At 49.6% G+C, this 22,932-nt stretch overlaps 1 protein-coding gene across 3 annotated transcripts in view; it reads right to left on the bottom strand.

Annotated features, from left to right (window-relative positions):
- Positions 1-22,932, bottom strand: part of LOC136298107 (uncharacterized) — a 212,826-nt gene that overhangs the window by 759 nt on the left and 189,135 nt on the right. For 2 of the 3 annotated variants that reach the window (XM_066198575.1, XM_066198578.1), the window contains 3 exons: positions 9,368-9,558; positions 6,621-6,696; positions 4,730-4,882 (listed from right to left, as the gene is read on the bottom strand). In XM_066198575.1, coding sequence (XP_066054672.1) covers positions 4,730-4,882; positions 6,621-6,696; positions 9,368-9,558 — 420 coding nt within the window. Of the gene's footprint in view, positions 1-4,729; positions 4,883-6,620; positions 6,697-7,173; positions 7,256-9,367; positions 9,559-22,932 lie in introns of those variants that run through there. The other variant, XR_010723266.1, reaches the window with a different exon arrangement.

The raw sequence follows: 22,932 nt of genomic DNA, 5'->3' as shown, positions 1-22,932 counted from the left end.
CAATGAGCTGCGCAAACCAGCTCATCCAGGAGCTGGGAGCATTCTTCAGAGGCTTAAGTTAAAAAAACCCCTCGGCGAGAGCAAGGAAGAGACGAAAACCCTCAAACAACTGCAGGAACAGCAGAGGATGCGCTTCAGAGCCACACGCCTCTGCACCGGCCGGTGCCGTGCCCACCAGGCTCCCCAGCAGGCTGCAGCAGCCCGGATCCCGGGGAAGGCAGGCGAGGGCTTTGCCGCAGCCCCTCGGGGCCGGTGTGCCCGGGCCGGACAAGATCGAGGCCCGGGGGGAAAAGGGGATCGGCCTCAGCGCCGGCCCGGCCGCGCTCCGCGGCGCCGCAGCGCCCTCTGCTGGCAGCCCGGGGTGCCCCTCAGCCCAGCCCGCGCGGACCCACAGAGCGGCCGGAGCCGGGAGGGACCCACGGGACCACCCAGCCCCTGGCCCTGCACAGACACCCCAACAACCCCACCCTGGGCATCCCTGGCAGCGCTGTCCAAAGGCTCCTGGAGCTCCGGCAGCCTCGGGGCCGGGACCGTTCCCTGGGGAGCCTGGGTAAGGCCCAGCACCCTCTGGGGAAGAACCTTTCCCTGATATCCAGCCTAAAGGCCCCTGACACAGCTCCAGCCGTTCCCTGGGTCCTGTTCCTGGCCACAGAGAAGAAATCAGAGTCTTCCCCTTCTCCTTCCCTCACAAGGAAGTTGTAACTGCAATGAGCTCTCCCCTCAGGCTCCTTCAGCTGAACAGACCAAATGCCCTCAGCCACACCTCTGGCTTCCCCTCAAGATCCTTCACCGTCCTTGTGTCCCTCCTTTGGACACTCTCTAATAGTTTCATATTTTTCTTATATTGCAGTGACCAAAACAACACAATAGTCAAGGTGAGGCTGCCCAAGCCCAGAGCAGGCAAGACAATCCCCTCCCCTGACCAGCCGGTGATGCTCCCCATAACACAACTGGTCTGCCTGGCTCCAGGGCACTGCTCACTCACAGATGCCACGTCTGGTCCCAGTCCATCCTCACTCCTCAAAAAATCCAGCTGGGAGCTCGTCCAAGCCCAGGCAGGGAACGCTGAATGCAATTCTGCATGGTTTTCACACAAGAACCTGGACAAATTCCCCAGCAGAGCCTGAGACTGAGCCATGAGACCCTCCCATTGCTGCCCAGACCACGCCGTAGCACATGAAGGAAACAAGACCAACTGCACTAGAAGGGAAAAGGCTGATTAATTGGAGAGGAGAAGGCTCCAGAGAGAGGTCACTGCAGCTTTTTAATATCTGAAGTGAGCTTAAAAGACGTGGACACACTGTTTAGCATGGCCTGTTGCAACAGGACAAGGGGGAATGGTTTTAAACTGAAAGAGAGTGATCCAGACTAGGTCTAAGGCAGCTTTTCTTTACAATGAAGATGGCATAGGATGCCCTGAGAAGTGCTGCATGCCCCATCCCTGGGAACGTTCAAAGGGCTCTGAGCAGCCTGAGTTGAAGCTGTCCTGCCCATTGCAGGCAGGTTAGACTAGATGGCCTTGTAAGGTCCTTCCCAACCCAAACCATTCTGTGATTCTATGATTAAGCTGACTGATCCGCACCATTTCTATCTCACCACAGAGCCCTCGATAGCCCCACTTCCCTGACGGTCACCTGCAGAGGGAATGCATTCGGGCTTTGGCATATTTAGGGCTTGCTTGGAGAAGAGAGGAGAGTTTAAAGTTCACAGTGCAGCCTTGTGCACAGTGAAATGGAGGATCTGAAAAGTCTCCCAAAACCATCAGTTTCCAGAGCAACTGCCTGGACAATGGACAGTCATCCCCCTGAAGGAAAGCTTTTGGAGGTCATGGCAGGCACCTCCAGTTCAGACCTGCCCTCTCTCTTCCTGTGCATCTGGCAAATAGGAGACACGCCCCTCACCCTTCAAAGGCTCTCCAGATGGGAGTCCTGAGCTTAGCAGATTGTCTTTCCATGGCACTAAGCAGACCTCACATCCCATATGCCAACAGCTTCCCCTCCCTGAAGGCACCCCAGCACTGCCCCAGGTGCCATTTACAGCTGGTCTAAACCTCTCTGCAGCTGCCCCAAGTGCTGCCCACACCACTCATGGTCAATGCCCGAGTGACTGGAGAGCAGAGAAGGGCCTGCAGCAAGGAAGAGTTTGAATTAAACCGACACAGCCTTGCTAAATACTCAGACCTGCTTTGCCCTTTATTTCCACACGAGCAATACGCAAGTCTGTCAATGAATCACAAACTAGCCAACCTTCCCCACACAGGTCTTTTGCATAGATGCCAGAGATCTCTTTTGCACAGATGACTTTCCCCTTTGGTCAGTTCTCTTTTTCCCCCTTTCTTCCTTTATTTATCTTGATAGTAAGGGCATTTGGCTTAATGGAATAAGCCAATAGCACAAAGGCCATTCTGCCCTCTAACTGCAGGCACACTTCGAAAGAGGGGAAGCTTCCTGAGCAGTTCCACACACATTTAACACATCTCCTAGTTGAAGGAATACTACTTTCAACTATTAGCTGCACACTAGGACTGAACTATTGAAATTAGAAGCAGCTGAAGCATGGAAGACAATCCCCTCTGAAATTAGCCCAGAAAACTTATCCAGCCTTAAAATGTTAAATGGCATTTTCAGCTGCCTAATGCCAAAATGTCTCCTGTGCTCACAATCTACACATTGTGCATGCTCTGACAATGTCACTCTTGTTCCACCTCCACAGAGGTCAGATATTCCCACAAGCCCTTAGGATATAGGATATATATATATATATATCTATATATATATATATATAGATATATATATATAGATATATATATATATATATGTAAAAAAAAATATAACAGAGCCTCTGTTAGCTGTGAGATACCAAAATTGGATGCTACACTGCATCATTTAAGCAGACTTTGCAGCAAAGAGCTAAGCACAGATCTCAGATTATGGAGATCAAGACTCTACTCTGTGAGTCCCATTCTGGAAGTTTTGCTGTTTCCAAAGAGCAACGGACTGGAAGTTCAAACAGATCAAGTTTGCCATCCTCTACAGAGCTCAGTCTTAATTTACTGAACTGCTGCAAGGAGCTTTACAACTACAGCCAGTGCATATAGCCACACATTTTGGGAAGGGAAAAACTGACAGGTATTGCATCCTCCCTAGACTCTTTAAAACCCCAGAGGAAGAGTTATTTCTAAAAATTTAGGAAGCAAACCCAGACAGGGATGTTTTTTATCAGAGACAGGCTACAGATGGATGCCAAGACATGAGACAGTCCAAGAGCCATTGTCCTACTGCATTGTATTATGCCAGTCCCTCCCACACCAGCATCAAAAGACAAGCACGAGGGTGAAAGGGGCTGGAGAGGAGAAACAAGTACAACAGGAGGGCTGAAAGTGTGAAAGGAGCTCAGCTCAAAGACCCTGCGAACAAGGACACCAACCAAGGTGTGCATGGCAGGGAAACAACCCAGCAAAACAGAGCATGAACATGGAAAATACTTTCTTCGGCCTCTGAAAACACAAGGAAGACAGAGAGGAATGATCAATTGTGGTATTCCTTGGCATCAAACATGGGAAAAGCAAGAGGTCATCAGTATCACACAGAGGTAACCCAGGAACCACAAAACCTTTGACAGAAGAGAGGCTAAGCAAAGATCAATGAAAATCTTTCATGACGGTTTAAATAACACAGATGTTGAGTGTTGGATTATGAGTGACATCAGGCTAAGGAGGAAGGACAAAGTGAGGCTTGTCAGAGAGAAAGTTCCCCTCTTCCTGGTGCCCCTACCGGCAGCAGCACACAGATGAGGAGCAGAGCCCCAGACTCCCCTCACACAGCCCTATTCACAGCCTGCCACCTTCAGATTTTTTCCTCCTATCTTCCTACTAAAGCAGAGCACGAGTCAGAGGAGAGCTGATCCAGCAGGTTTCTACAGCAACCTCCCCTCTACGAAAGCACCAACACACCCCACTGTATCACCACCCAATTTCCTTCACATCCCAGACCAAACAACCCTGGCCCTTTAACAAGGGCTTAAACGTGCCCTTTAACAACCCTGGGCACACATATTGCTGCAGCACAGCTGATGGACACTGGCAGGGCTAAGGAGAGTCTGTCATACTCACCAGGCACAGGTCAGCCTGGTCATGTCAAACTCCCTTCGCATAAATCTTTTATATTAACACATGCTAGCAACACTACGCTGATCAGTTTTGCTAACTTGCACTGAAGGCAAATCAAAGCAAGAGTCCCAACCCTGGCTCCATCAGCATCTTCACTGACAAACTGAATGAGTGGTTAAGGTGGAAAACTATTCCTTCTCCACAGAAGGCTACAGGTAGTCATGACTTCATTCAGAACTGCACTAAGATGATGGGTAAGAAATGCTTTAACGCAAAATTATTAATTGCAAACAGACATTGAGCATATCTAGAACACACCCCTCTTCCAGGACGCTTTTGGCACGACAGCAGAACTACTGGTCATTCTCAGGTAAGGGGACACACTGAAGTATGGCCAGGACAGGTCATTGCAGCTTATGTGCTACAGAGCAGAGGTGGAAACAGCTCCTGCAGGTAGAAGATTCTGGTCTTGACCTGCAAGGAACTTTCACAGCCTGTTCGCACATGCCTGTCCCTCTTCCTCCACCCCTTTTTACACCAGCAGCGAATTCTTGCAGAAACATCTCTCCCCAAAGAGCTTCCCAGGCAGAACTGTGCCTGCCAAAACAAAACACAAGTCACCTTTCAGCAGCTGTGGGTATTTGGTATGAACTAGGTTGGTAAGATCTCCACCATCATCCAGAATCATGTTGAGGGGCTGCCCATCCTTGAAGTACAGGGTCTGCTCAATGCACCACAAGCATTCCTCGTCTGTCTCCCCCTTCCAGGCAAACACTGCATGGGAACAAACACAAACCATTAACCAGATCTTACTCAGCATGTAGTGAAGCAGCCAAAGGAAGATTTCATCAGCTCCCGGTAGCAGCTGACAGGCAGATGATTATCTGTACCTGCAGGCCAGCAAAGACATTTGCACTGAAAAACAGACCTCCGAATAATCACTGTTCCAGGCCACAAACATGGCCAAAATTTTGAGACTTCATTACTCTCCTTATCCTTCTTCCATGTTAAAAAGGAGAAGACAAAGCAAAGGAGACTCACATCCACAGCACCCCAGTCATTAGAAATAGCCACTGGACAAATTGATACAGATAAATGAAAACACAACTACAGCATTTTCTAGCACAGCAGAAAAGAGGGACCAGACTTTAGCATGAGCTAAGCAGCAGAATATAAACTCTTCAGCAACTCCGAGTTTAAATTCTAGTCTCTAGCCCAGCACTAAAATCCAAGCTGAGGTGCCTTATCTGCTCTAATTAGGCTGTATTTCTATGTCAGTATAGCCTCAGCAACAGGCTGCCACCACTGGCATGTTGCATCCAGTAGGATTTGCGTCTTTCCAGACATCTGTACTGTCCTCATGCTATACGCAACCCTCAGAAGTATTCTGGCACTCAAACACGTACTGGGCACATTATTCACACACTCCAACATTTGGATAAATTGTCATGTTTTCTCTGTTTACACAGAAACTGACCTTGAGCCAATCACACAATTACCTATTCTGAAGTAATGTGTGTCAGGATCTCATATTGAAGCCAAGGGACCAGCATTCCTCCAGGGTCTCAAATTCAGTATGTGAAGTGCAATATTAACAAAAAGAGCAAGTTCCAAAAATAAGGACACAAAGGGCAAAGATCAAACACTTTTGACAAACACTCAACCAGTAAATGGCTCTTTAGTTGAGTTTTGGGTGTTGAAAGCAGTGAGGAAGTCAACCCAATGTCTAAAAATCCCACATGGCCCTTGGACAACCCTCTCCAGAGGCAATGCCTGAAGGTGGTGGTGCCGAAGTAGCTGATGAAGGAATCGCTCTGTTGCACTAGAATGTGCCACAGCTAGGGAAAGACTTGTGGCAATATATCATTATAATGAGACACCCCTCCCCAAGCAGACTGCCAGAACCCAAATTTAGCCTCTGCCAACAGCTGGTTTCAGGTAATGCAGTTTCCAGCACTGAGGATTGCATTTCCTTCGGCTGACTTACACAGCGGACAGCTTCAAGTATTTACACTGATCCATGAGGAATTGCTCAGGAACCTGACAGTAAGAAGACAGCAGCATCCTGATCCAGCACTCAAGGGATGTTAAGCAGGAACACAGCTGGGCTAATTCTAGCCTAAAAATATACTGGGTATTGACCTCCACTGTGACAGGGCACATGACAGCTCCCTTACCTTCCCCAAACCGTATTTAGCACAGAGCTTGCTGGAAAGCCCCAAACACCGCCAGCTACAAACACCTACACACCGCTCCATTTCATCACCCAGCCCATTCCATCATCTTAATGAGCTCTTACACAGAGCCCAACAGCAGCCTTCGCTGAGAGACCTGTGCACAGGCTGATGCAACAAACCTTGAATCAAACGTCCTGGTTTGCAATAACCACTGCTTCTGATGGGCTGTTTCTATCCTCAAGCTTGTTCAGAAGAGCTTGATGTGTACACAGTTTGATTTAGCAAGAACAGGAAGTACAGCCCAACTCAGCCAAACCAGAACATGGAAAACTTACCAGGGATACCAGCTTTGGCAATAGCAGCTGCAGCATGGTCCTGAGTGGAGAAAATGTTGCAGCTTGACCATTGTACCTGGAAAACAACCAAGTTTTGTTTGCTGAACAAAGTTCTGAGATATCAGGGACTCTCTATCGAACACAGGAGTTTAAAAGAGAGCAAGAGCAGAAAGAAATTAGTCCAGATTCCTGCCTTTTTCAGCAGCTCAGCAAAGATAAGGTGAGAACTGGGTGCCTGACTAAGTCAGGGAAAATAATGTCACATGGAGAGAATGTGAATGAGCTTTAGCTGTGCCATATATTCAGCCATCTCCTTGCTCACAAGCACTTCTCCCAGACAGCCAGAGCATACTCCAGATCTTCAGAGGTGCCCAGCAGGGTGGGTTTGGGAAGTTTTGGTCAATAAAGGTCAGATTTTCAGAACAGCCCTATAGCACGTGTCCACTGAAGGTATGGACATGCAGTAACACACCTGCTGGCACTCACAAGAGTCAGAAATGCAGCTGAAACATTACACTCAATCCAGCCATTCTCTAAGATTATGCTCACCCACCTCCCACTCTGTGCTCCAGTCATGGAAGCTTTTCCAGCTGAGCTAAGTGTTTTCCTCAGATTTCATAACTAGGCTCAGGCACCTAGAAAAGCAACAGCATGTTGCTGAGTTGCACTGGAAAGGATCTGCACACCTACTGCAGCTCACAGCACCGCATCCCAGAGCCACACACCCGCTGCTGCCCATAGGGCTGACTGGCAGCTATTTGCATGTTCACCAGTTACAGAGCTTGAGTAGAGAGGGCAATAAGGCAAAAACATCCAGCCCGTTTTCAGATACTCATCCCACGTGATCAAAAAGTGACAGTTCAAAGTAAAGGGTGCAGTAGGAACCAACCTACGCTACCAACACTGGTCATGAAAACACACCTGGAAGGGACACAGGAAAACAGAATCCATTACCTAAAGCCGCACCTCCTCACTTGGGTTTTTGCAAGCTCATCCCATACCAGCAGAGATGACATCAGGAGGTGTCATGACATTCAAAAGATACAGAATACCTATATATTGTTTACACTTCAGACTTGATACAGACTTGTGGTAGTGACAAAAAGCCTAGAATAACTGGCACACCTGATAGGCTCAGACCCTAGTATTTACATCACTGCTTATGGAAAGGATCATTTTTTGTTACATATTCAGAACTTACACTCTGAAGCAGAGTATTTATTCTGTTCTGTTAACCCAGCCATAAAATGGACACCCAAGTTACTATGCTGCAGTGAGCTACATCCTCATTACATGGGGTATGATTTTATCAGTTTCATTCCTCCCTCCCTGGCACCAAAGTTCTGACAGAACAGATGAACGAGGGCTGAATCCAAACTCAAATCAAAGCCTAAACTAATCCACAGGCATCAGGACAAGGAGTTAACACAACAGCACACACCTTTAAAGGTACAACCACATCTTTGAGAAACCAAGTCTCTGCAGGTACCTCCCTGAATGACTTGGATGAATCCCACAGAACACTGATCTGGGGTTATGCTCAGCTTTAAGCAGCTTGGCAATGTCTAACTAAGCACACAGCTGCCTCCTAGGCCAGCCACACTGGGATACAGCAACCAACAGGAGCCACAAGGAGCCTCCCAAACTTCAACGGCTACTGCTTCCTTTTAAATCCTACAGAGGGACAGGAGTTCCCCATAGACTGGCGGGAACAAAGCCAGGACTGTACCTCCACACTGAAGCTCTCCTTCAGAACTGCACCATTTGCAGCCACAGGACAGATCTGAACAGGCTGGGGAACATCTGCACAGCAGCATGTGCCTTGCCCAGGCTGACCTGGCAGTGTCCATTCCTAGTTCCCTCTCTTTTTGAGGAGGCACCTTCACTGCTACAGAGAAACTCCTCCTTCTCCCAGCACCTTTCAATCAGCATGACACTGCTCAATTCTCAGCTGCTCCCAGAGAGGGATCCCGCACAGGGCACCTCTGGGCAGCCAAACTGCAGGAAGAAAGAACTTCAGATCATATACACACTTAACAATCGATCAAAATTCCCGTCAGCTCCCTGCTCAGCGCACAAGCAATGCAGATTGTGCTCAGATACCTGGTTCTCCTCACGCCCTGTACAGCAAACACTCGGCTGTGATGTCTGGACTTCATTCAGCAAGTCAGGCATGGGACATAAGGGAGTAAATGGCTTCTAAGTATCTCAGACTTTAATATGGATGAGAGTAACTGGCCCACAGTCACACAAAATTCAGTGGAGATCCCAGCCCTTGGTCCCTGAGCCACACTGCATCCCTGTTGTTTTCCTGCACAGCTCAAGGGCCAGCACGAGCTCTCAGAAAACTTCATTAGATTTTGCTGACTTTACCAGGGCAGACTGGGGCTCTTAATACAGGCTAATCTGTGCTGGAGGCAGTCCCTAGAGCTGCAGCATGAGCAGCCACAGCACTGCAAGCCTGAGAACAGCATGGCTGCGTGGGCACTGCACACAGGGGACAACAGGCACTCAAAGCTGCAGCTTGTCCACAGAGAACACACACACCCCACACTCCAGGGGTGCTGAGGGCAGGCAACAAACTTCTTGCTCAAGGAGAGAAGATAAAATATATCCCTTTGCAGACTGCAGCCTCATTTAAAAAGTACAGACATTTGCCAGGATTCTGTAAGGTGTTACGTAAGCAGGAGCACTGACCTGGCAGAGCATTACCCAAGAGCTGAAGGAGAAACTCAGAGCCACATTACCTCAGCCCCCAGCACGATGAGGGTCTCTATGAGAACTGCTGTCTGCACGGTCATGTGGAGGCAGCCAGCGATGCGGGCGCCTTTCAGGGGCTTGGATGCAGAGTACATCTCCCTCATCTTCATCAGCCCTGGCATCTCATTCTCCGCAATCTCAATGGCCTTGCGACCCCAGTCTGCAAGGCTGATGTCAGCTGCAAGAGAAGCAGGACAGGTGTCAGAGTTTGAATAGCTGAGACCCTGGTATCTGTTCACACACTTGTGGGTAGGCACTGGCTGCAACAGCTGAACTCAACACCCAGCAACAGCTGGGAGACAGAGCTGCAGGAGAACCAGACCCTATTCCAGTTATTCCCGGGTTCTTTGCTATGGTACACAGGCTTTTACACAAGTTTAGACCAAACTTAACAGCCCCTCTAAAAATAAGCATGCTACTGCAAGCTAGTATAAAGCAACTGCGATCTAGCGCACGGACATCTTGAGGCCCATGAATTCAGTAAGCCACGGTCTTAAGCATTTCTTACAGACACTCTCCAAGAGTCCAAAGCTAAAGGGACCGACTTCCACTGTATTGACCTGCGTGTGGGGAGGGGTTGGCTGTAGGGCACTGGCTTCCCACACAGAGAATGCTCCCTAAGAGTGCACCAGGAGCTGAGCCCAGCTTAGCTCCCCCTCCTCACAGCGAAGCTGCAGGTCCTTCCCCCTTAGATCCACAAAAATTATTATAAGTGACCATAAATACCTTAGTTTCCAGTCAACTTCTACTTTTGTAAAAAGGATCTAGAGCAGAAAAGTTCAGTAAAAAATGAGCAAGGGAGACCTCTGACAGGCTCGCTGCATTCACCATGGATGTCCGACCCCAGCCTTAAAAACACCAGGGTCAAGCAGGTAATGCCCGGCTGCAGCAACTCTTCAGCACCAGCCAACACACAGTGTCCTCCTTACCCGGTTTGAGACCGAGAGATTTCGCAAGTTCACCATTCTATTTAGACCGTAGCCAGATGCTTTTTTGTCACCTACCTCGTGAACACCGCCTGTGTAGAGCACTGGGGAACACCAGGACTCTGAGTCAGACTGCAGGGTTTAATACAGACAGGCTAATTGCATTTTGCTACAGAATGAAGCCTGAGGCCACTGAAGCTATTGCACGTGCTAGAGCTGACTGGAGGACAGCCTGTACATCACCGGGACTGAAAACTGCCTGAAAACACGCAAGGAAAGGACCGTGAAAACAAATACATCAAGAGGAGGAGGTTTGATATTACCCCTGTTAAAGGCTTGGTAGCTTTACCAGGGCTGCTTTAAAAATAACCTGCAGCATTTTAGGTTCAGAGCCTCCAGGGTAAATTATTTATGAATCTGAGCCTTACAGACCAGTGTTCTTTTCTTGGAATGAAGCCTCCAGGTAACATCCAACCCTTTATAAAGACTGGGGCTCTGTGAAGTTTCAGGTCTACAAAAATACCCGCCAAAACCTCCACGGCAAGTGAGTCAAAGGTCTCAGGATGGGGAACGCTTCCACCTTCGGAACTAAGCCTGTTCCCGCCAAAGGCTCTGAGCGGCGGGGGAGGGACGGGCCAGCCGGGCCAGGAGAGCGACACAAGCGCGAGTGGGAAGCCGGCGGTGCAGCGCCCCCGGGCCCCCTTCCCCCGCGGCAGCTCCCCCAGGGCACAGGGGGCTCAGGCCCGGCTCCGCCGCGGGCAGGACCCGCCGTCCTCCCCCCCGCGGCCGCATCCAGCGCGGCGCCACGGCCGCAGAGGCCGCGCTCCCCGCACCGCGCTTGCCCCGGCCCGGGGGAGGTGCCGAGCCCCGCGGGACCGGCCCAGAGCTCGCACTCACCCACTTTGTAGGGCAGCCGGTCCGACATGCTGGAGCTGCGGAGCGAGCGGGCAGGAGGAGGCGGCGGCAGCGCCGGCCACGCTTTAAGCAGAGGCGGTGCCGCCTGCGTGAGGCGGAGTCGGGCTGCGCCTGGGCGCCGGGCCCGGCCGGCGCCTCCTCCGGGCCGGGCCGGCCGCGGGCCCGCCTGCTCTGCGGGCAGCCAGGGCACGGAGTGCGCGGGGCCGCGCTGTCCCCAGAACCCGCCTCGTGCCCAGACCCTGCCTCATGCCCAGAACTTGCCCCATTCCCAGAAACTGCCCTGTCCCCAGAACCTGCCTCCCGGTGCGGCCTCTGCCGCAGCTTCGGCCCCGTGCCCGAGCACGCTCTGGCGGCCGTTGCACCTGTCGCTGCCGGTGCCAGCGCGGGAGTTGGTGTGTAAGTATCGGTAGAGATGGCTCAGAGCATGGACCAGGCTCTGCTCCGTGGGGCCCAGCAGTGGGATAAGAGGCAACGGGCAGAAACTGAAGGAAGTTCCACCTGAACACGAGGAAGAACTTCTTCGTTTGGCAAGTGACCACCCACTGGAACAGATTGCCCAGAGAGGCTGTGGAGTCTCCTCCGCTGGAGATATTCCAGATCCGTGCTGTGGCATGACTGTTTCACTCAGGATGTGGGACCAGAAGCCCCACTGTGGTCCCTTTCAGCCTCACCCATTCTGGGATTCTGTAACCTAGAGCCGCATGAAGCCACAGCAGGTGCCAGGGCAGTGCCAGGAACAGCCCTGATCCGCGATGTCAGGCCTGGCCACGACGGCGTTGAGCAGGCAGCACTCCCTGTCTCACTTTCCCGAGAGGATCCCACGAGATGTTCAGTGTGAAGTGTTACCCTGGGGCACACAGACTCCTCACTGCAGCGCGCCCAAGGCAGTGGGCAGAATACAACTGGTGAGATGCCAGGCAGAGCTGAGGCCGAGGTATGAGCAGCTCTATCAGCCTGGACCTTGGACTTGGCTGCAGGCAGTTCCCCTCCCCAGCCTGCAGCCCTCTCCCAGGTGCTGGGCAGGACTGCCGGCCCCCAGGCACAGCCAATGCCCACTGGGCACACAGGAGGCACAGCCCTGCTTCGGCCTTGCCTGTGGGTCACGCACATATTTGCTTCTGTTCTAACACCTGAAACACATTTATCATAAGCCTCAGTCATGAACTGGGGTGAACTTTCCAGCCACACAGTTATTATACACATCTCCTTTAACTCGTGAAATACATAAGAGTGAGGATTTCCTCCTAATTACACAGAAATGCTCATTGAGTTCTTTTGAAAAGTTTGAAATAGTTCTCAGTGCGGAGTTTATCCTGAGACCCCAGTTCCCAGTCCACCATGTAAATGAGGGTAAATATTTTTTAGGTGAGCAGCAACTGACCTTCAGTGACCATCCGACAGTGAACAGACCACAGAAAGGCAGAAATCCCAATAGAACACCTGCACAAACAATCAGTACACGTGGAAATGGCAGGATTCCTGTATAATACTCAGAGTGCTACAGGTGCACTGGCACACCTGATACCGTACAAGGAGTTCTGTAAATCAAAAGGTGCCCAGTGCAGGCTTTGCTCTTTTCATTTTACCCCTCAGCACCAGAGCACGTTTAGTTCCTCCCCAGTGATAACACAAAATTCCCCGCTGGTGCTCACGAAGCTGCAGCTCCTCCCAGGCTCATCCCTGCCCCGGCTTTGGGATCCTGAGCATGGGAAGGAGCTGGAGCTGTTGGAGGGAGTGAAGAGGAGGCTCCGGAGATGCTGTGGGGGCTGGAGCACCTCTGCTTTGAGAAAAGGCTGAGAGAGCTGGGGTTGTTCCGCTGGGAGGAGAGAAGGCCTCAGGAAGGCCTCACTGTGGCCGAGCGGGACTTGGAGGGGCCCTGGGGAAGGATGGGGACAGAGTGTTCAGCAGGGCCTGTGGCCAGCGACGAAGGGGGCATGGCTGCAAACTGGAGGAGCTCAATTTAGCTTTGATCTGAGGAGGATGTTTTTCTCCCATTAGGGTGATGAGGCCCTGGCACAGGCTGTGCAGAGTGGCTGTGATACCCCATCCGTGGGAGCATTCAAGGCCATGCTGGACAGGGCCCTAAGCAACCTGGACTGGTGGGAGGTGGATGAGGTTGGAATGAGATGATCTTTAGGGACCCACCCAAGCCAAACTACTCAGGGATTCAATCATTTTATGACAAAAAACAGCCAACCTGGAGGGGCCCTGGAACTCCTGTCATATCACAGCTCCCAGATTCATCATGTCACAGCCAGTGTTCCAGGTGGAACTTCCAGCCCCTGCTATCAAGCACAACACAGTAAATGTGCTGTAGCCAGCAGAGCCTTCAGTCTGCTTGGAGACCACCTTTCACCCTGATCACACCAGACTGTCCTCAGTTGCTCTCAGCTATTGCTGTCAGTCCTGAGCTCATCCTGCTGCCTGGATCTCAGCACCAATCCCAGCAGGATGTGCACTCCTGTCCCAGTGAAGGTACAGTGCCATTCCAGGGAGGGAGCACCCCCCAACTGCCTGGGCAGGCTGGAGCCCTGTGGGGGTTGGTGTGGGACAGGGACCGCACTGTGAGGTTGTGCTGCCTCACTCAGGCAGCCAGAGACACTGAGGAGGAGATGGAAGTGGATATGGTTAGGGAAGAGAGCATGGAAGTAGATGTAGAAGAGACTAGAGGAGTTGGAGGTCAGTGAGGTGGAAGAGCTGGAGGAGATGATGGAAAGCGATGTGAAGGAAGAGATGGAGGACATGGAGGTGAATGAGGACAATGAGGTGGAAGACATGATCCTGGGATGAAGACTGATCCCACCAGAAGGACAGGCAGGTGCTGGCCATGCCCTGCCCACAGGCAGAGTGGGTTCCCTGCGGCCAGGCTGGGGCTGGGCTGGTTGGCCCCGCTCAGGGACACGGTGCCCCGGGGGGGCCCTGGATTGTGGCGGCACAAGCACCACCCCCGGCCTGCCCTGTGCTTGCTTTGGGCCACACAAGCCCCGTCCCAGCACCTGGGGCCCGGCTCCCAGCCCCAGCTGGGCTCAGTTCTGGTGGCAGAGTGCTGCTGTGCCAGCGTGTGCCAGCCTGGGGGCACAGGGAACAGCGCTCAGGGCCGGACTGGAGTGATCATGCCCCAAAAATTAACTTCACAAGGAAAAATCATAACACACACCCTCCCTGACTTAGAGACTCTACTAAGTCAGAAGGCCGCACAGTAGCTAACTGATTCTCGGATACTGAAATATGAAGTAATACTAACCACAGCTAGAGATGTGGAATTAACTACTTCAAAGATTCTGAATCCAGCCCAATTCCTATCGGGAGAACCAGTGTCCGACCTCGAACATAACTGCTTGGAAGTTATAGACTTACAGACAAAAATGAGGGAGGATCTGGAGGATACCCCCCTTCCAGAGGGCGGGATACTCTTCACTGATGGGTCTTCCAGAGTGGAAAAGCGAAAAAGACTATCAGGGTACACAGTAGTTGAAAGTATCAGAAGTGGGGATGAGCTAAAGGTCCTTGAAAAGGGAAAGTTGCCAACAAACTGGTCAGCACAGTGTTGTGAAATATATGCCCTGAAAAGAGGACTTGATTTATTAGAAAAAGATCAAGGAACCATATATGTAGACTCTAGATATTCTTTTGGGATTGTGCAAACATTTGGAAAAAATCTGGGAAAAGAGAGGGTATCTGAATTCAAAAGGGAAAAATTAGGTCCATAAAGAATTAATCAAATTAGTGCTAGAATCCCTGATGAAACCAAAATAATAGCTGTGGTGTACATAAAGGGGCATCAAAGAGGGAATTCCTTAGAAATAAGAGGCAACCAAGCTGCAGACCAAGCGGCAAAACTGGTGGCTAAAAGCCCTGGGAATCCAGTAAAAGACCCCACTCTCAGCAGCACTACCGATGATGGGGCAGGGAAACCAACTTATGATCAAGTAGAGCTAAAACCCATAAAAGATCTGGAATTACAACAAGGGCAACAAGGGGAATGGTTAGCCCCAGGTGGGGGGAAGTTTTTAAACAAAGCGTTGGCACAAAATGTATTTGAAGAGATACATTCATTAACCCACTGGGGTACCCAGGGCCGCTGTGACCATTTTCTATGAGGACATTTATGTGTAGGAGTGTACCACTTGGTGAAAGCAATCACAGAAGGGTGCTCCCTTTGTCAGAAAATCAATCAAAAAGTAATGAGAAAAGTCAAGTTAGGAGGGAGGCCAATAGCCCTTAGGCCTTTCTAGAATGTGCATTTTACTGAGATGCCAGCAGTACAAGGATACAAACATCTCTTGGTTATTGCAGATCATTTGACCCACTGGGTTGAGGCCTTCCCCACAAAAAGGGAGACAGGTCAAGTTGTAATAAAGATATTATTGGAGAACATTCTTCCCAGATATGGTCTAGTAAACAACATAGATTCAGACAGAGGTCCCCATTTCACAGCACAAGTGCTACAAGAGACCACCAAAGCACTGGGGATTAAGTGGAGGCTTCATACCCCTTGGCACCCCCAAAGTTCAGGGAGAGTTGAGAGGATGAATAAGACCCTCAAAAACATACTAACCAAATTAATCACAGAGACAGGTATAAATTGGCTCAAATTCCTGCCTCTGGCGCTCCTGCGGATCCGAGTATGTCCCAGGTCCGATGTTGGAGTATCACCATATGAAATGATGTTTGGACTCCCCTTCTTGTTAACCCCCTACAGCTCCGGAGATTACCTAGAGAGGGAGGCAGAAGCCCAAAAGTACATAAAAACAATCAGTAATACTTTGGCAGACCTGAGAAAAAGAGGGCAACTTCCTCAAGCCTCTTCCCTGGCCACTGACCTACACCAGATCAAACCTGGAGATTGGGTGCTAATAAAATCATGGTTCAATACCCCACTAACCCCTAAATTTGAGGGTCCTTTCCAGGTCCTGCTGACCACGCATACCGCCGTGAGAACAGAGGAGAAGTGCAGGACTCACTTCATTCGAGTCAAAGGACCCCTCCCACCTCCAAATAATACCCCACCACTTCAGCTACAAATCTACCTGAGTGGACTGTATCCAAAAGCCCAAAGCCACTCAAATTTACTTTGAAAAAGAAAGCTGGGACTGGTTAACAGGACTAAAGACTGATAAAAAAACTTTTACAAAGAACAAGTTGCTTGTTTGTTGTGAAAAGTTTTACTATGGTCTGTGTTTTAAGATTTATTGTGACTTTAAAGTGTTACTGTTAAGAGTTAGAAGAGTTAAATTACTAAATGTTAGACGAGTATGATGGCTAAAAATCAGAGTTATCACCATTCTCACACAGAGCATTACTTAACAGGGTCCAAATTTGAAAAAGTAGGAGTGGTTGTAGGTGGACCAGGCATGACATCGCAGGTGCCCCGCAAAAGTTTCCAATTCCAAGAGGCAAGGCTGAGCGAGACCAAGAAGGTTCGTATCAGACCCTTGGAAAGGCTGATAATGGCTGTGTCAATAATTCAGCTGTCAGAAAGAGCGTGTACCAAATGCTATCAGCCCATATACGATGGGGAAAACCTGCAGTCACTGATAAGGGTCCACACCCATGTCGACCCTGCCTGTTTAGATATAACCACACTTTCCACCTGCCAAGAAGACGGAAAGAAGTATTGGATTGCTAAAAATGCTGCCAAATTTAGACAGCGCCTGATTGGGGAATGCCCTGTCAGAGAATGGGTTTGTTTTGAAGAGTTAAATAATCTAGACAGAGTTGCAGACCTCATAAAAGAAAAACCTGTGATCAGGAGGAAAGGTGAAATAAGTGAACCCCTAGAAAAGAATTTGTTTGTCGATCTGATGGAAAAGATTAGCCATGAATTAAACCTGACAAATTGTTGGATATGCGGGAGCACTCAAATGGCTGATGTATGGCCTTGGGAAGGAATTAGCTTGGCACCAGTTGACATTCTCAGGTGGAAACAGATGAGACAGGAACCTTCTGAAGTAGGAGAAAGACCAAAGAAGCAATGGGACTTGAAATCTGTTGTAATAGGAGAAGAATGTATAAGGAGAACAGGCAGCAGATATCAGACTTTTGTAGGATGAATGCCTTGCAAAAGGTATCTGCTAATAAAAGAGTCAACCAAAGAGTGGGTTCCTGGAAAGCCAGAGACATTTTGGTCAATTAGGAGAAGATCTTGGTGTATTTATCATGAGAGCTATCAACTACACGAATGTACAGAAAGAGGTATTGGCATCAACCCCTTCTGGGGGATCAAAGAAATCTCTAGGTATTGGGAACACCCATTTGACACACTGAACACTTCTTGGAAAGCACCAAAACATCTGTTTTGGGTTTGTGGTGATAAAGCCTATACACACCTGCCTGGAGACTGCTTTGGTAGCTGCATTATAGGTATTATAAAGCCAGCCTTTTTCTTGCTCCCACGTAAATCAGGGAGCTACCTAGGCATCCCCCTTTACGACACCTTAGGGAAAAGATACCGCAAGAAAAGGACCATAATCAATATGGGAAGTGAACAAAATTGGAAAGGGACGGTGTGGAATCCGGAGAAGATTGTAAAAACCTACGGACCAGCAACATGGGCACAGGACGGGTCCTCCTGGGACTACCGAACGCCAATTTTTATGCTAAATCGTATAATTCGGCTTCAGGCAGTATTGGAAATCATTTCAAATAAAACAGCATTGGCACTGGATCACATTAGCAACCAATTGGCACAAGCTAGGGCAGTAATGTACCGAATTAGATTAGCTGGGGATTATTTGTTAGCAAATGCAGGTGGCATCTGCGGAAAATTTAGCTCCTCAGAATGCTGCCTAGAAATTGATGACAAAAGCAAAGTAATTTGGCACATTTCAAAAGAAATCAGGAAAACAGCATATGTCGGTAACCAAGAATGGAAAGCTCTTGTGTCCATGGACTGGTGGGACAGTTTTTGGTCCTTCAAAGGGGCATGGTGGAAAAAGGTAATTTTTTATCATAGGCAGTGCACTGGCCAGTCTCCTCCTCCTCCCTTGCATCCTTCCTTGTCTCATTCACAAGATGACAGCAACCGTCCAAGCCAGTCTTCGGAATTCTAATAAACCCACACATATAATGAAATTAGAAACTCAAGAAGAAACTGACCTGAATACAGCAGAACAAATGTATAGCCAATTCCAAAACCAAAAAGAAAATATGCTCCCATAAACCAATCAACAGAGGTTGATGCGGGCAAGGGCCCGATCAAATAATGAGAGGGGGGAATTGTGAGAAATGAGGTTTGAACAACTCCTAGATGTTAAAGTAGTTACAAAGTTATAAAGTCAAGATAAAAGCTAGTTTAAAAATTGTAATGATAGCATGTATTAAAAACTGTTTGTACCCATTTTTGTACCCTCTGCCCTAAGACTCCTACTAACCTCTCCTGTCGCTTCCCCGTCAGGTGAGACTGCTGCTGTTTCCCCCCAACATTGCCACCCTCCCCCCCACTTCCGTTTCCTCACCACGACTGCGTTTACTCTCCGCCCTGTTGCTCTAACCCGTCTATCAGAACCCTACTCTCTGCCTACTCTCTGCCTACTCTCCGCCCGCGCCGCCTCCCTGCTCGTCAGTGCCACCCTTATGGAAATTACAAAGCCCAGCTGCATGGTGGGACCGGATTAACACCAGAAACCTCTAGCCGAGATGAGCCAGCTCAGAATTTAGATCTGCAAAATACAGCACTAAACTGGCAACACTCAGAAGTATGTATGAACAATCTCCTGTATCTCGCTGTCACTGCAAAAGTACTTAAAGAGCAAGAGACCCCTGGACTCAGCGGAAGCCAAGAGAGTTCTTTGGAACTCCCGCGAGGGGAGAACTTCTACTTTGCAGCGTGTGCAGCAGATTGGATGGTACCTCCCCCTCAGCGGTGTAGTTCGCTAGGAGCATTAGTGGCGGAAGCCACCCTCGAGATCCCCCCCTCTTCCTAAGAGCTGAAATCAATAAAGGCAATTAAGGAGGAAACATGGTCTCCTGCCCATTTATAACAACATGATTAGAGATGTCCTCTGTGTGTCCAGCACTGCAATAAACAAGGCCTGCTTTTGAATTTTTCCAGCTGTGTCAGAAAGTTTGTTTTCATACCCATTTTGGCATCACAAGAAAGGCTGCCCTGTTCCACACCAAGACAGGGCCTCTCACAGCCCCACAAAACAGAAAGTCTTTGGGCCCCACAAAACAGAAAGTCTTTGGACTTTACCCTTGAGTAGGCAACAAAATCAAAAGCCAAGAGATTCTGCTCACCTCCCTCTTTGCCTGGCCTGCTCCTGTGCTCCCAGCACCACACCCTGCCTGCTGCAGAGCCTGGACACTCCCCACAAGCTGCACACAGGGAAACGCCAGGACCTGGCAGCAGTTTGCCGGGCTTCCCTTTCCCAAAACAGAACCATCTCTTGCCTTTCCCATCTCAGGACAATTCAACCTTTGCCTGTTCCGGAGCTCATTCTCTGCCCGTTGCTGATCAGAAATGTTCCTCCACCAGAAACATCCCCAGAGTCCGGGAGGAGATCCCAGGGCCATCATGAAACCCACAAACACTCCTCACGCACCCAGGATCACCAGCCTTCCAACTCTGGCATTCAGGCTTCCTGCACTGCTCCCACTCATCTTCTCCTCTCTCCAAACCTTTGGGAACGGCAGAGCTCCCAGGCTTTGGCAATTCCCAAGGCCAGTGCCTGCCATGGGTTCTTGGGCAGCCCCATTCCTGATGTCCCCTGTTGTTCCCAGGGAGCTGGTGAGTGCTGCTGGGTGGCCCCAGAGCATGTCCCTGGCCATGTGCTGGGGCAGGGAGGTGCTCCCTGGTGCTCAGCAGTGTCTGGGGTGGACTTCATGGGGGGAGGGGGGGGACTAGGGAGGGGGGCAGGAGTGGAGTGATGTCATACAGCCCCCCTGTGACCTCAGACTGCCTCCCTGTGAGGTCACAGCCTGCTGTGTGCTGTCCCACAGCTGCTCTTGGGATGTCACGGACCACTCTGTTATTTCACCAGCTCCCCCTCTATGATGTCAGAGTGTGTGCTGGGACCTCACAGTCTTCTCTGGGATGCAACAGCCATGCTATGATGTCACACAGCCACGCCCTGATGTCACAGCCCACTGTGAGATGTCTCAGCCTGCTCAGTGATATCACACCCATCCACTCTACCCTGACAGATGCCTGTGATGCCATAGTCTGTTCTCTGATGTCAGACCACGGGCCTGTGATGTCACTCAGCCACCTGTGATGTTACAGCTTTCCCCGTCATGTCATATTCTGCTCTGTGATGCCAGACCTCCAGTCTCTGATGCAATACGGCTGCTGTCTGACATCATATCCCTCGCTGTGATGTCATATCCCGTTTTATTATGTCATAGCTCAATCTGTGATGTCACGACCCAGTATGTGATGTCATTCAGCTTTCATGTGACATCCCAGTCCGATTTATGATGTCAGAGTTGGCCCTGTGAGGTCACAGCCTGCCTGTTTTTATAAATACATATGATTGGCTCTTGCAAGGACTAAAATGAATATTCTATCTGTTATGTTAGAAAGTTAAGTTGTAAAAACATGGTCTCTTTTAGTAGTGTGATAAATATAGTTTTTAGGCTATAGCATATGCTTTTTGTAAGTAGTTCAAAGAGAAGTGGGAGTGGCAATTAAGAAATTCCTCACATCATCCTATCTGGATGAGGTGGTTTCACGTTCGCCCAATTTTTGTTGTGCCAAGTTTAGTGTAGTGGTTTGAGTGTCTGCTGTTTTTGCCTCTTGGAGAGGGGATTTTGGAGAAAAAGGCAAAACAGGCCCCATCTTAAGGGAAACTGATAGTTTATTAACGCCCACTAAGGAAAAGAAAAAATGGAAGAAACAATGAAACCTTCAAAACCCTTCCCTTCACCCCACAAGTATTCACTTTTCTGCAAACAACACGGAGACAAAACCTGGGATTTTTAGTCAGTTTCACCATTTAAATATAGTCTTTCATCAATTCTTTAGGAGAGGAGTCTCTCTTAATTACCATGGAATTTCCCCCACTGACAACCTAGAACGGTTTTCTTGTGGGTCGGAACGTGCACAGAAACAGCCGCCCAGGGAAACCCGCTTCCTTGTGCTTTGTTTGAGTGTTTCTCTCCACTCTGTGATGTCATAGGGCTGCCATCTGATGTCATACCCCGCTCTGCAATGTCATATCCCCCTCTGCGATGTCATATTCCTCTCCGCAATGTCATATCCTCTTTTATTACGTCAGAACTAAATCTCTGATGTCACAGTCCAATAATGTCATTCGGTTCTCATGTGACATGACAATCTGCTCTCTGATGTCAGACCTCGGCACTGTGAGGTCACAGCCTGCCTGTTGATGTCCCACAGCCACTCTCAGGCCATGGCCGTGTGAGTACCAGTGGCATTGGGGGGAGGGGAGGGGGAAGCAAGAGAGGTAGGAAGGAAGAGTTTGCTTGGAGTCAAGGAATGTGCTATGGCGTTTGGGGAGAGCTTTGGGAAAGTTCCGGTGAGCTGGGGGGACTTTTGGGGGACTTATGGGCAGCTGGGGAGTTGATACAGGGGTTGGGAGGCGTCTGGAGTGTTTCTCCACTCCCTCCCGATAGGAGGGTTTGGGGTGGCTCTGGTGACATTCTGGAAACCTGAGGGAGGCGACATGGGAGCTTGCGGAGCTCTTATTAGCTTTAAATCTGCCCTGGGCAAAGAACTTAATATTCGTATATGCTGTTAGAAATGAACTGACTTTCAGATACAATGAAATGGGGACAAAGTCGTTGAAGCAAAAGAAAACAGTTTATCACTACCGATTCAGCTGAGTTGAGTTTGAGTCTCCCTCCCGGCAGCCAAACGCACACACCATGCAACAAAATGGGTACACTTTTGTAGTGGTTTGAAAGCAAAACAAGTGAGAGGCTCCAAGTCAGAGATACAATTTAATAGGAAGAATGGAAAAAAAGTAAAATAAAATAGATGCAATAATACAGAAGACCACTGACGGAGTCAGAATACAACTTGAGCAGGGTGATGGAAGCAGTCCAGGTGAGGTGGTCTTCCTGAAGCAGTGATCCCGTAGAAAGGTCTGGTAGCTCTGGTCCTCTGGGAATCCAGTGGGTAAGGGCTGCTTGTACTGTCCCACATCCCAGATTATATCCAGGCTGGAATGCTTGGTTCCTCCCCCTGGGTGGAGCATCTCACAATGGGATGATGAGTCATGCAGGGGGTCCCTGATGGCCCATTAAACAGAGATAGCTCCTGGAGGGAGTTCTCCATGAGTCATGGGCAAGGCATTTGATGGGCCATTAAGAGAAGGTAATGGCCCAGAGGGAGGGGGTCTGGAAAAACACTGCCCCACCTGGATTCAACAGTTCATGAAGATGGTGATAGAATACTTGGTGCACATCCTATACTACAACCCAGGACAATTTTATAGCCTTCCTGGCCGGGGCGGTCCCTGTCCCCTTTCCCATTGCCTGGGTACAAGGGAACTTCCACTCTCTCCGACTGCCTACTCTTCTGTCCCCTCCCCTCTCATCCTACTGCCTTTTTAGTCAGATCTTCAACCCCACCCCTCTCCCAGCTCACAGCAACACGCAACAAACCATCCAGAACATATCCAAGCCACAAAGAGCAACACACGGAACCAACAACTTTCCTTCTTTAACTTAAGAAGCTTTTGGCTTCAGCAAAATATCACCTCATCCTCAAAATCCCATAAAGTCTTTGTTCCTCTTCCCCAAGTTCA

Source organism: Chamaea fasciata, unplaced genomic scaffold, assembly GCF_029207755.1.
Source record: "Chamaea fasciata isolate MVZ Bird 193981 ecotype frontalis unplaced genomic scaffold, bChaFas1.0.hap1 SCAF_17, whole genome shotgun sequence".
Classification (NCBI taxonomy): domain Eukaryota; kingdom Metazoa; phylum Chordata; class Aves; order Passeriformes; family Sylviidae; genus Chamaea; species Chamaea fasciata.
The sequence above is the reverse complement of the archived record's forward strand: the minus strand, read 5'-3'. Positions and strand labels throughout refer to the sequence as shown.